General features: G+C 38.3%; 1 protein-coding gene across 1 annotated transcript in view; it reads left to right on the top strand.

Moving 5' to 3' along the window:
• Positions 1 to 13,466, top strand: part of CDH7 (cadherin 7) — a 243,380-nt gene that overhangs the window by 216,576 nt on the left and 13,338 nt on the right. Inside the window, exons 8-9 of the mRNA XM_088475996.1 lie at positions 3,739 to 3,860; positions 10,846 to 10,960. Coding sequence (XP_088332122.1) covers positions 3,739 to 3,860; positions 10,846 to 10,960 — 237 coding nt within the window. The remainder of the gene's footprint in view (positions 1 to 3,738; positions 3,861 to 10,845; positions 10,961 to 13,466) is intronic.

Genomic DNA, 13,466 nt, shown 5'->3' with positions numbered 1-13,466 from the left:
CAAACCCACCTCTTCTCGCATGCTTACTGTAACGCCACATAAACCCTCATGTCAAAATGCTCTACTTCCTCCACTGACCATCTTTACAGGTATCTCTTTTGCCCATAATGTCTCTTACTACCCCCTTCCTCTAGAATGTAATTTCTCATATCAGTATGTCGTGTTCATGTTATGTTAAATTACAATCTTTTGGTGTGAGGCCTATGCTACTTGTAAACTCAAACACAAAGAATTGTTCAAGCATGACTCATACTTCTGTTTTTACATATACTTTATTGACTTAATTATAATGCTTTATTACATTAATGTAATTGCAAGGTGAATGGCCAGCACTGTAGAATTTGTAGCACCTTACAAACAAATCATGATGATGCTCTTTTACAAAAACTTTGTGTGGCTTACTTGATTACAATTTCTTAGGCCTATGTTTAACCAATAAATTATTAAAATCCAAATTTCTGCAAAACAGGACACAGTGAAATTGTTAAAACAAATTGAGATTTTTTTGTACTAGCATCCTTTCTACTTAAAGAACTTGTCAGATTTTGTAAGCAAATCACAACATCTCGTATTGATTTTTCATTTGATCAAGCTGGAAAAATAAAGTTTTACAATTTTGTTTCCACTCATTTATGCCCTTACTGTTATCCTGAACTACTTTAAATTAATCTGAACTCAGAAATTTTTGTTTATTTGAAGGATTTTTGTTTTTTCTGTGAATCAGTTTTTGCTCCAGAACATTGTATTTTTGTATTTATTCTTTTTTTTTTAGCAGCATGAAAGCACATATACATTACCCACTTCATACACAGCAAAATCTATATTTATTGAAAATGTTCACAAAAGATATGAGGCATATTAATTAAAGGAAGTGTTGCAACATTAATAATTGCTATATATGAGAGGAAGAACAATAACAAATAATAGACAGATTTAATAGGATAAGTAACTTTCTCCATTTCTGAGAATCAGTTTTAACACCATCTTATATATGAATTGTTACATAACTAAAAAGCAAATCACATCCGCACATAAAAATGTCCAATAAACAAAGCCAAGAGCAATGTATTTGGACACATTCAAAAATATAGAGTGTAATTATAGCATAATAAGAACTAAAACAAATAATTTCTTGTATTATTACTGCTAACAATTTCAGATGCTCAAATTATTTGAACCAGTTTGCAAATCGATTTAGGTGCCTTAGTTTGACAAACTAATACTTTTGTTTGAACTAATCTTGGAAAAAATAAAAGTAATTTTTATTTTGAAAACCGTGGTGTATATTTTTTAAATAATTATTAAAATACCATCTGTTTAACTTTAGTATTATAGAACCCTAGTGAACTTGTGTACTGCAAACAATGTACACATTAAATGTTTGCTAAACTTAAAATACAATAATCTATAAGTACAAGAAACTCTAACAACATTGAGACATTCAGAATATTTAAATTCTTCCTTTTGCAAGGAAGAATTATTACTTATTATTAGTCAATTATTATTGTTGAAATATAAATCTGCCTGGCTATATTGTGTTTCAGTTACTGACAGGAAGTCTGCTGTACATAGGGAACAATCTCCACATTCATAACTGTTCCAGAATGACACACTTATTGTATATTTGTGAATGTTGTGAATGTGTGCGTATATCAATGCCTAATTCCCTATAGATTGTAAATTTGGGGCCGCTTACCTCTATGTCTGATTGTTATTACCAAGCCTTGTTTTATTACAGTTTGGTCCCAATTGTAAAGTATAATGGAATTTGCTGCAATATTTAAGTAACTGTTAATAATAATAATAATAATAATAATAATAGTAATAATAATAATAAAACTGAATAATAATGCGTAATTATTTTAAATATATTCTGAGTCGCACATAGGGCCTGATACAGACCCGGTCGCTATGCGCGTACGATAGCATGATGCGTATGCAAATATTTGAAAGTGACGCGGTGGGGAGCGATTGCTCGCCAAGGCATAAGCAAGCCCATCGTGCCTGTACGAGCATTCACTTTGTGTATGCAGACTCCCCTTAGCGTATGCAGAGATGCCCACTGCCCCCATAATCTCCTGGAAGTTTATGAAAACATTGGTACATCGCCCACTATCGGATGTGAACGCAGTGCTTGTGGTAGCTTTTTTTTACCGCATGCATTGCGAGGAAAACAGAGGAAAAAAATGGTTGATGACGTGTACTATGACGCTGCCTGTTAATTATGCATGCCTCTAAAACGTTATTGAAACACTCGGGCACACCAGCGTTCGCATCTCCAAACCCCTGTTTTTACTGGACTGCCCCTGTCACCAACCACAAATGGCCTCTCCTGTCACTCACTCTGTTGTGCTGGTTTTGCTGGGTGAGCGAGGGATCTGTGATTGCACAGTGCAGTTTGCGCATGCGCACTGCGATGCATACGCATGCACAGATTAGCAACATTCAGCAATTGCAGACGGACTGCAGATACCGTCCGGATCTGAATCAGGCCCATAATCCCTATATTTGTTCAAATGTCTCTTAACTGGCCATGCGTCTAAGTTGCTAAAAAAGTCGCACAGTGTAGGCGTCCCATGGTGTGTACACACAGAGGCACAGCTGTGTTTGAGATGCACGGTCTCAGAAATGTATTGGAAACGTTTTGGGCATTCTTTGGCAATGGCTGGGATGTGGCCAGCGGCGGCTCCTACCATCTTTGATGAGAGGGGCTGCCGCTGCTGAAAACGACAGGCCAGGTCACTTACCGCTGGCTTCTGCCTCCTCGCTGGGAACCGGCGCCTGTGCAATTGATTTGTCAGGTGCCGGGACCAGTGCATGTGCACTAGTGGGGTGGAGCCGCGCATGTGCATGCCATTGGCATCCAAAGGGCTGCATCATATGCAGCCCCTAGAAGCCAGTTAGGGCTAGTGGAAAGGCAAAGTCCTCCTGGAAGCCGTACTCTGCTAATAGCAGCCCGGACTGGCAGTCCCAGGGGGAGGAGACACCTCCCCCTTGGGCTGCCTGTTGTATATGTGATTGGCTGGTGGTGCTTCCAATATGAAGCCACTGCCAGTCACAGTGTAGAGAGTGCAGCCACGGACTGCACTGACTACACTGAGGTGGTGAATTTTGCTGGGAGGGCTGCAGCCTTCCAGCCCCTAGGCAAAATCTGCCACTGGATGTGGCTATGCAGATGTAAAGAGATGTACTGTATTGTGTTATGTGTTATGGAAGTGTCACAGGCATGTTGTTGAACTGGTTACAAACTCATACACATAATCGCTCACATTGAAGGCCATACTGGAGAGTCTGCACTTAAGCTGGTACAAGTTTTGATGGCGCGACCAATGGGTACATCTGAAGATGCACTATGCAGTATTTCAGCATCTAAAAATGCTTACAGTGGGTGACTTAATTCTTGCACATTCAGACACACAGCTGTACACAAAAAATGGGCTTATACTGGTATTGACATAAAGTCGCACATGATACACCAGCAAAATATGCAATTACAGATGCAGCAGCATCCAACTCATATTCAGGCCCTATGTTTCAAATAGTTAGGAAGTCTTCTCTGTAATGTTAACATATAATTGAAAAAATAATAATAATAATAATGCAATAGTCCAGCCAACCAAATGCTATAAACATAGATTGTAGAAGTTGTTGAACAATGAACATATCTTCTTGTGTATGAACAAAAGGTGGTGACAAATCACAAATTAATGTTCTGGTTTTTTTTGTGATTTTGCACAGAAAATCCAGCACAGATCGGGAAAGGTTATGTTGCTATTAGCATACTGGATATTAATGATAATGCTCCTGAATTTGCAATGGAATATGAGACCAATGTTTGTGAGAATGCTCCTCCTGGACAAGTAAGTCATATAAATCATATAAGCTAAAAGTCATATAAGTAAGTCATATAAGCTATATATATAGCGATAATATATGGTTATGTTATGAGGACTAGTACCCCTGACCTTAATTTAAAAAAGTCAGACCATATAGTTGAATGGCCAAAAGCACTCCCTTGATAGAAACAAAATGACCGACCGTACTTGAAAGAACCAATCAATCACACTACTGTGCCCCAGGGTTCTATACATTTTCTGGACATTCAACATGAGAATGTTGACATGGTCATAATGTTGACATATAGCATGACCACATCAACATTCATTATGTCTACACTGATAGCATTATGATTAGAATGTCAACAAAATGTTCCAGGTGCTCCAGCGATAGCTTACCTAGTTCGGTGAGTCCGGAGGTTCCAGACTTCATGGTATGGCAGTCAGCTGAATGTGACTTTCAGCTGATCCTGCAGCACTTCCAGCAGTGAGTACCGATAACCCTTAACCCTAACCCTCTCCTAGTCCATAGTACTAACCTCCCCTCCTGCAGCCTAACTCTATCACTTTTGTGCCTAATGCTGGGTACACACTGACAGATATATTGTGTACCCACGATATGTCGGTGAACGTTGTTGTTCACCGACATATCGCATTGGCTGTGCTGCACAGCTGATGGACAGTTATGTCTGCAGACATATCTGTCCATCGGCAGGTGTGTATGGGCAGTCTGCAGACCGCCAATACACACACAGTGGAAGCCACAGGGAGGGAGGTGGGACACACACCCGTCCCACTGGGACACACCCCCTGGCTGCCAGGACCCATAGCCAGACACAGATGATGGCCGTTCAGTGTGTATGAATGACCATCATCTGCAGATATATCTGCAGATCACTCGATCTGCAGATATATCTGTAGAGTGTGTACCCACCTTAAGTCCTTCTCTACCCTCCTGCAGCCTAACAATAACTCTCTTAACTGCAGCCTAACTCTAACTGTCAGCATTCTGAAAATGCAGTCATGTGAACATGTCGATATTTTGCAACATTCTCAACATCATAACTATCAACATTGTGTTTGCTGACATTGTAAATGTCAAAATACAGATTATATCCCAGTGCCCAATAGTATAGTAGTATAGACAGTGAAATTATATATGTGCAATAAATGTGGATACAAGGGAAGATCCATGGATATTAGACTCTAGACTGTATATATTAATATACACATACATACACACATTATATATATATATATATATATATATATGGAGAGAGGTGGAATTTTACTGTGTGTTTCTAGGTGGTAACAGAAGGGTAGCTGGCCAAACATGGGTAGGTCATGTGTGTGTCGCACTCAGCGGCTGGGAATTTTTCCGCTCTTGTCCTGTTTCCAGTGGCCATGTTCAGATGGAAATCATGCTGGGGCAATGTTCTCTGGTGCGACAGATGTACGACTGCTAATGCTACTTTTTATGAAAAGCGGCGGATTAGCACTGCAGCCAGTGGGCATCTATGTATAAATTCCTTCATCTGCAGCATTAAAATAAAGTTGTGCTGTGTAAATAGTCACAGTCACTGCAGCATTAGTGTCCGCCTCTGAATAAGGCCCCAAATTTTGTCAACAGAAAATATAAAATAATAATATTTAATGACGGGATCTTAGTGTCAAAGGTAGATTTTACGTATCTAAGAGATTTTTTTCCTATTGGGACAAGACCAAATACGTTTTATTTTTAAATCTACCAGTTTCACCTCATAATTTTTTTTATTCCTTAGTGTAACAAATTTGATATTGATATTATTGGACATAGGGCATACAGTATAGGGCTTTCATTCTTGTAAATACAGTATATTGTCAGAGCTTTCCTAAACATATATCTGGATGTCTCAAGAGAGCCCAAATTCATTTAAGTTAACATTTGCTCTTTGTATTATAGACCTCCCTATGTTGTACATAAGCTAACACAAGAGATCTGATCTAGAAACTCTTCACAGCAACAGGCTTCCGAACATTTCACAGATAGGAGTGCTTAGTATTTTCACATTCAGCATAAAGCTATACTAAATAGTACTAGTTGACAATTACAGGGCTAGAAACCAATCAATTCAGGGGTTTTGATGTACAGTATCACTACTACCCTCAAGTTCAATGGTGGTGGTTTATGTTAAAGCAAACAGTGGTTATTATTAGGGGTGTGCACCGGCCACTTTTCGTGTTTTGTGTTTTGGTTTTGGATCTGGATCTTTCTTCGTGTTTTGGATCTGGATTGGTTTTGCCAAAACCACCCTTCCGTGTTTTGGGTTCTGGGTTTTGTGTTTTGGATCTGTATTTTTTTGAAAAAAAGCATAAAAACACCTTAAATCACAGAATTTGTGGGTTTTTCTGCTCCTATGCAATTATTAACCTCAATAACCTTCATTTCCACTCATTTCCAGTCTATTCTGAGCACCTCACACCTCACAATATTGTTTTTATGGATGACTATGCTAAGCGACACGAGTGGGCGGCACAAACACGTGGCCCATCTAGGAGTGACACTGCAGTGGCAGACAGGATGGCAGTTTGAAAAACTAGGCCCCAAACAGTACATACTGCAAAGAAAAAAAGAGGTGCAAGATGGAATTGTCCTTGGGCCCTCCCACCCACCCTTATGTTGTATAAATAGGACATGCACACTTTAACAAACCAAACATTTCAGCGCCAGGGTCTGCCACATGACTGTGGCTGAAATGATTGGTTCGTTTGGGCCCCCACAAAACAAGCTGGCAATTAATGTGTCCCTGCACAAACTGGCTCTACGGAGGCAAGATGTCGTCCTCATCCTCCTCATTCACCGATTCCTTGGATAAAACAGGAAAAAGGAATTTAGGTGTCCCTGGACTGCTTACGGTCTTAGCCAAAGTTTCTGAACTTGACAGTAACTTTTTATGAACGCGCTGCAGGTGCCGTATAAGGGAGGATGTTCCTAGGTGGTTAACGTACCTACCCCTACTTATTTCACCTTTACATATGGTACATATGGCAAGACAGTTGTTGTCCGGATTTGGATAGAAATATTGCCAGACCAAAGAGGTGGAATGTTTGGTCTTCTGCCCAGGCATGACCGTGATGGGCTTTTTCATCCCACGGACAACAACTGTCTCCCCCGGAGCCTGATTTAAACAAACCACATCACCATCAGAAACCTCCTCGCCAACTTCCTCCTCAGTGCCAGCTACACCAGTATCCCCATCCTGTTGTACTTCAACAGTGACATCTTCAATTTGCATATCAGCAAGTGGACTGTGGGTGCTCCTTTCAGCACTTGCAGGGGGCATGCAAATGGTGGAAAGAGCCACCTCTTCCCGTCCAGTGCTGGGAAGGTCAGGCATCGCAACCGCCACCACACTTGGACTCTCCTTGGGGATTTATGATATCTTCTTAGAATGCACAGTTCTTCGCTGTTCTTTTGCCAGCTTAACTCGTTTGATTTTTTTAGCGGGAGGAGGGCTTCCATCGTTATGTGAAGCTGAACCACTAGTCATGAACATAGGGAAAGACCTTAGCCATTCCTTGCCACTCTGTGTCGTAAATGGCATATTGGCAAGTTTACGTTTCTCTTCAGATGATTTAAATGTTTTTTTCAAGGTCATTTTCCTGAACTTGGTCATTTGGGATTGTATGTGCTCTCTACTATGACATTGGGCATCGGCCTTGGCAGACGACGTTGATGGCATGTTATCGTCTATGTCATGACTAGTGGCAGCAGCTTCAGCACTAGGAGGAAGTGGTTCATGATCTTTCCCTATTTTATTTTTATCGGATAAAGTTTGGTCCTCCATTTATGTTATATTGATATATACGTGCGGCTAAGGCACACACAAACACAGAAAATAATTTTTTATTTTTGATGGAGACTAGTGAACTTTGTGGGTTACACCACCCTTTAAGAAATGAGCCAGCCGGCCCTTTACTTATGGGACACAGGCGCACGCTTGGCGCTGCTCCTTTGTTGATGCACGTGCAGCTACCGCCCACACAATTCACAAACACAGAAAATATTTTTTTATTTTGTTTGGAGTGCCCTTTGGGGGTTACAGCACCCTTTAATGGACAAGCCAGCCGGCCTTTTACTTATGGGACACAGGCGCATGCTTGGCGCTGCTTCTTTGTTGATGCACGTGCAGCCGCAGTGCACACAATTCACAAACACAGACATTTTTTTTTTATTTTGTTTGGAGTGCCCTTTGGGGGTTACAGCACCCTTTAGCGGTCAATCCAGCTGGCCCTTTATTTATGGGACACAGGCGCACGCTTGGCACTACTTTGTTGATGCACATGCAGCTACTGTGCACGCAATTCACAAACACAAAAAAAATTATTTTTTTATTTTGTTTGGAGTGCCCTTTGGGGGTTACAGCACCCTTTAGCGGTCAATCCAGCCGGCCCTTTATTTAAGGGACACAGGCGCACGCTTGGAACTACTTTGTTGATGCACGTGCAGCTACTGCGCACACAATTCGCAAACACAGAAAATATTTAATTTTTTTTTGCACTTAGGGGGAGTACCCCTGATGGACAGAGCACCCCCTGGACAACACTACAGCACTCCTTTAGGACTGGGACTCTGCACAGGACTTTGGAGTGGACACAGCCCCTATGGACAACAGACTGCACAACACAGTCCAGTCAGCCCCTATGGACTTTGGAGGAGTGGACACAGCCCCTATGGACAACAGCAGCACAGCACAAAACATCCAGCCCCTATGGACTTTGGAGGAGTGGACACAACCCCTATGGACAACAGCAGCACAGCACAACACAGCCAGCCCCTATGGACTTTGGAGGAGTGGACACAGCCCTTATGGACAACAGCAGCACAGGGCAGCACAGCACAGCACAACACTACACTACACTACACAGCCCAGCCAGCCCTAACTCCCACCCTCCCTCTTCACTGTCCACAGCCGAGCGAGAAAATGGCGCCGACGCGGGTATCTTATATAGTATCCAAAACCCGCGAGACCCGGAAGGCGGGATGATGAAGTTTTGCCTCGATTTCAGATCTGAGTCAGGCGGGAAAAGTCAAGCCTGACTTGGATCTGCCTCGGATCGGGGGGGCTCGGGGGGTTCTGATTTCAGAAATCCGAACCCGCTCACCCCTAGTTATTATCATACAAAAATAAGTTTCAAGGTCTTATAATGGGTTATAACTGCAGTTTTTTCCCACAAGTAATAAAGAACATGAACTATTTGGGGGGAATTACAATGCCATTGTGTAAATCAAAACAACTTTCTTTTTATACTGATGTAAATAATCTACCCTGTCAGGATGTGAGTTTAGCCTCCATTTTTGGTCAACAATCCCATAACCTGCAAGTAAGCTTAGTGGTGTGGGGAAGTGGAACATTGCACAGTGTGAAAAAGCTTAAACCTCACATCATAGTTCATCCTGATGTCTCTTTAATGCCACCTCTTTCAATAAATATCTCTTTTCTAATTTTCACCAAACACTTTTCTAATTTATGGCTAAAATGTATCAGGACCCTAAGGATATATTGGAATTATCTGTATTATATGCATTGATTGTATGTTTATGTATGGGTGAAGGCATTTATAGCATGTGCCTGCAAATTATCTTTTCTACCAAAAATTCAAGGTACACATTGAAAGTATAGGCAGGTGAAAATAGCACTGCAACCTTTCGCATAGGTAGAAGTATCCCTAAACCACTTTATCTCATTTAATAATCTTGCACCACAAAATCTTATTACTCTGCAAAACTATACTCACCAGTGCACATTACATTATTTGGAATGCCTCTACTTCACCAAATTGCTTCCTTCTACCTGTGCAGACTTACCTGTCGCAAATGCTGTCATCTGACTCTTCCACGCCTCTCTGAAAATCTATGGGCACTTCACAAATTGTGATGCAAAAGGGTCCAAAGTTATTTTCACAATATGTACAGTAATAATAATTTGTTATTTGCAAATAGATACTGTTGTGTATAAGAGAACGCAATGCGACAACGATCAAAATACATTGTATACAAGCAAAATTGCCTATATAATTATTGCATTATCTAATAGCTTCAATATGACACAATTATTATTTCATAATAACATCTCTCTAAAAGTAGCATATATATATATATATATATATATATATATATGTAACATCCAGTAATACATAAAATAAAGTGTAAGTATATTTTAAAACCAAATACATTTAGTTGTTTTCGTACTAACAGGCAATATTTCAAAAGTAGCTGAAACAAAGGGAACACTATTTAGTACAATATGAGCTTTGCTCTAATACAATTAATACAACTACAAAATATAAAGTAGTGACAACAACTAAATACCACTGGTGGTATTGTCAAATGCCCACTGTCATGTGTACTACTATACAAAATAAATTGTACAAGTATTAGAAAGCAATTGTGGTGAATAGATGCAAGTTCTTGACTACACTAAACATATTATTTATATGAATTACATGACCTGCCTGTTCTTTTGAAATTTACTGTCTATTACTTAACTCCTAAAGATGAGATGGTAACTTTCTGTGAAACATTGTCTGATCATTCTTGCTTGTCAAATAAAGTTAGCTTGTAACCCTTTACAAGACCGTGAAAGTGACCTCCAGTTGTTTTATCTTCTGCCTTAAGAGTGACTTGCTTCAGTTCAGCTATTTTTAACAGACACTTTCTTTCTGTAGAATTGGGGAGAAATTCTTCTATCAAATCCTGCATAAAAAGAGTTGTTGGTAGTGCATATACTGTTATGCGTTTTACAGCAAATAATTTTTTTATTTGTGATACTGTACGTAAGATATTTAAAAAAACAAAAAAACTGGGAGGCATTTACTATATTTATTTGTTTTACCATGTTTTTTATATGCTCGGGTATTGCTATTATACCATTTACAGTAAACAAATATAATAAAACAGTGAAATATTAACTGTGTGTGGAAATTATACTATGTTAATTATCTACTCTTTATTTATTATTTTTTTAAGGTTATTCAGGAGATAAGTGCAGTAGATAGGGATGAACCGTCAAGTGGCCATTGGTTTTATTTCAGTTTACCACCCGATGCAAGTAATATTAATTTCACATTACAAGACAATAAAGGTAAGTAGTATAATTGCATCTTATTGCTACAGTAATAAAACTTTCTTTAAAACCACACTAAACCTCTCTCTTGTCATGGCATATTTAAAAATGTACACAAACAAATGGGAATAAAAATTATTTGACATTATAATATTTATTGTCTTTCAGGGCAATTGTCTTATCTATAATGTTTGTTTAGTGAGTGCAAGAAATACTGTATCAAAATGAATAGCATGCAGTGCTAATCTGCATACACACGGTACAATCTGTACCACCAATGATTTAAAAGATATCTGTCATTGAAGTCAACCTGCCACATCTCTGAACAGGCAAAGTTGACAATATCATGCAAGTTGGCCTGCATGTACAGACGATCAAAGATATCATTATCATTTATGCGGGAACTCGCATCGTTGGTCGTTCACTGCATTAAAATGAATGATATATCATTGAATTATATTGTTATTGTTCATATAGTTCATAGATATCATACAGTGTATGCACCTTTAGCCATAGAAAAACATTGCTATATTTTCCAAGGTCTAATAGTCAGCATAGAGGGGGAGATTGGGAAGGGGTAGATGTCTGTGTATCCCTAATGACACCAGGGCAAACTTTTGAGAGTAATTATCTAATTTTATCAACTATCTCGCTGTACAGCTACACAATTATACACACATATGTATTGATTTTAGGACAGATATGCATAAAATATTTTCAGCAGAAATGCATGTTAAAGATTATACTATAGTAGCATTAAAAAGTGTATATGTGCTAGAGATGTGCGTGGACCACTGTGTTTTGGTTTTGGTTTTAGATCCGGATTCACCCTTGTGTTTTTGGTTTTACAAAACTACCCTCATGTGTTTTGGTTTTGGATCTGTATTTTTTTTAAATTAAGAAAACAGCTAAAATCAAGTAATTTGCACATATTTGGAATTTTTACATGTATTACAAGACCCGAGTTTGTTTTTTAAATCTGAGTTCCTAACTGACTGCAGAAGTGAACCGGGACTCAGTTCAACTCGGAAGTCCAAATTGATTCTGAACTTGTACTCACTTCGACTCGGAACCCCTAAATTTGGATTTTGTCAGTTCTCTTGAAATTGGTCCTGTGCATATCTAATATGCACATCCCTATGAAACATTACTGAATGATCCCTTTCGTTGAGTTATCAACTCTGTTTGTGGCCAGATATATTATGTTATATGGGAATAACAACTCAAGTGTAAATATTAGCAAAAAAAAAACAACAATATTGTAGTATTTTGAATAATCATCTCTCAATCCAGTCCTTACTGAAATTATAACATCCCGTTATCCATTTGGCTTTGAATAAGGAATCAGCAAACTTCAGCCCTTCATATTTTAATGTATTATGACTAGTCTAAATCAGCTAGTTGACAAATGACTGTTAATATAATTTGAATCAGTTGTGAGTTGTTGTAATTCATAAGTAAATAGCTGTTGTTAAGTAATGGTAAGTAATGGTTTTATAGTTTATTTAGTACATTTTTGGTGTAAATTTTGAAATTACTCCTAAAATATTAAAAAAAATAATTTACATTTTTAAAATATTAGTTTCACATTGTGGTCACATTTTTTCAGAATGAATAATTTTTGAATATTTTAATTTAGAATATTCCGATGTTGAAATCATTATACATATATGTATTTTTTTGGTGCTAAAGGCAGATTTAAATGACAGCAAATATGGTAAAGGTTATTGGTAGTGTTATCTGCTTGGTATGTACACAAGCAATTTACTAAACATAATATTAGGCATACCTTTGAGACATATGCTTCATATGGTGACAAATTTAATTATTGTTTATATTGTGTGATAATTATATAGTGGGGAGTTCATTAAAATGACATTCAAGGACACATTTTAAGCACAATTCTGTGGAAGCCTTCTCTAGACACAAAATAACTATGACAGGCTAAAATTATTTAATCAAAAGTACAATACTTTTTTTAGAGTTCTTCAAGCTGCTCTGCTAACCTCTCCCGCTTAGTCTTTTTCTTTCTGTACAAACAGCAGTCTGCTCGGCCATATAATAAAGAAATGTCATGGTAACTGTTTTCAGTGCAACCACAGATCAACTGTAGTATATTACATCTTCAAGGACATCATTTTGAAAAAAAGTCATCACTCTTTCCTTCTTGTCAGTACAATTTATTTTTCTCTTTTCTCCAGCACAGCATAATGTTTGTGCGCTTGAGGTTCACTTTATTATGAAATACACATAAATAATCTTTCTCTGGTGGTTTTCTAGCTATAGTATTGTATTTTCTAGTTTTTATTGAACATATACATATGAAAGCTAATGAGTTACCTTAAGAATTGGAAGAATCTATTGTAGGCTTCCATTATTTTTTTTAGAGACATGACGGTAAGATTTCTAATAATATCCAGATTTGACTTGCAGTTTGTATAAGATATGAGCACATATTTCTTTTTTCTTGTACTGTAGACTGTTTGATTAATTCTGGCATTGCCAAGGGGTAATACATTGCTGA

Source organism: Taudactylus pleione, unplaced genomic scaffold, assembly GCF_031769625.1.
Source record: "Taudactylus pleione unplaced genomic scaffold, aTauple2 ptg000179l, whole genome shotgun sequence".
In the NCBI taxonomy this organism is placed as follows: Eukaryota; Metazoa; Chordata; class Amphibia; order Anura; family Myobatrachidae; genus Taudactylus; species Taudactylus pleione.
The sequence above is the reverse complement of the archived record's forward strand: the minus strand, read 5'-3'. Positions and strand labels throughout refer to the sequence as shown.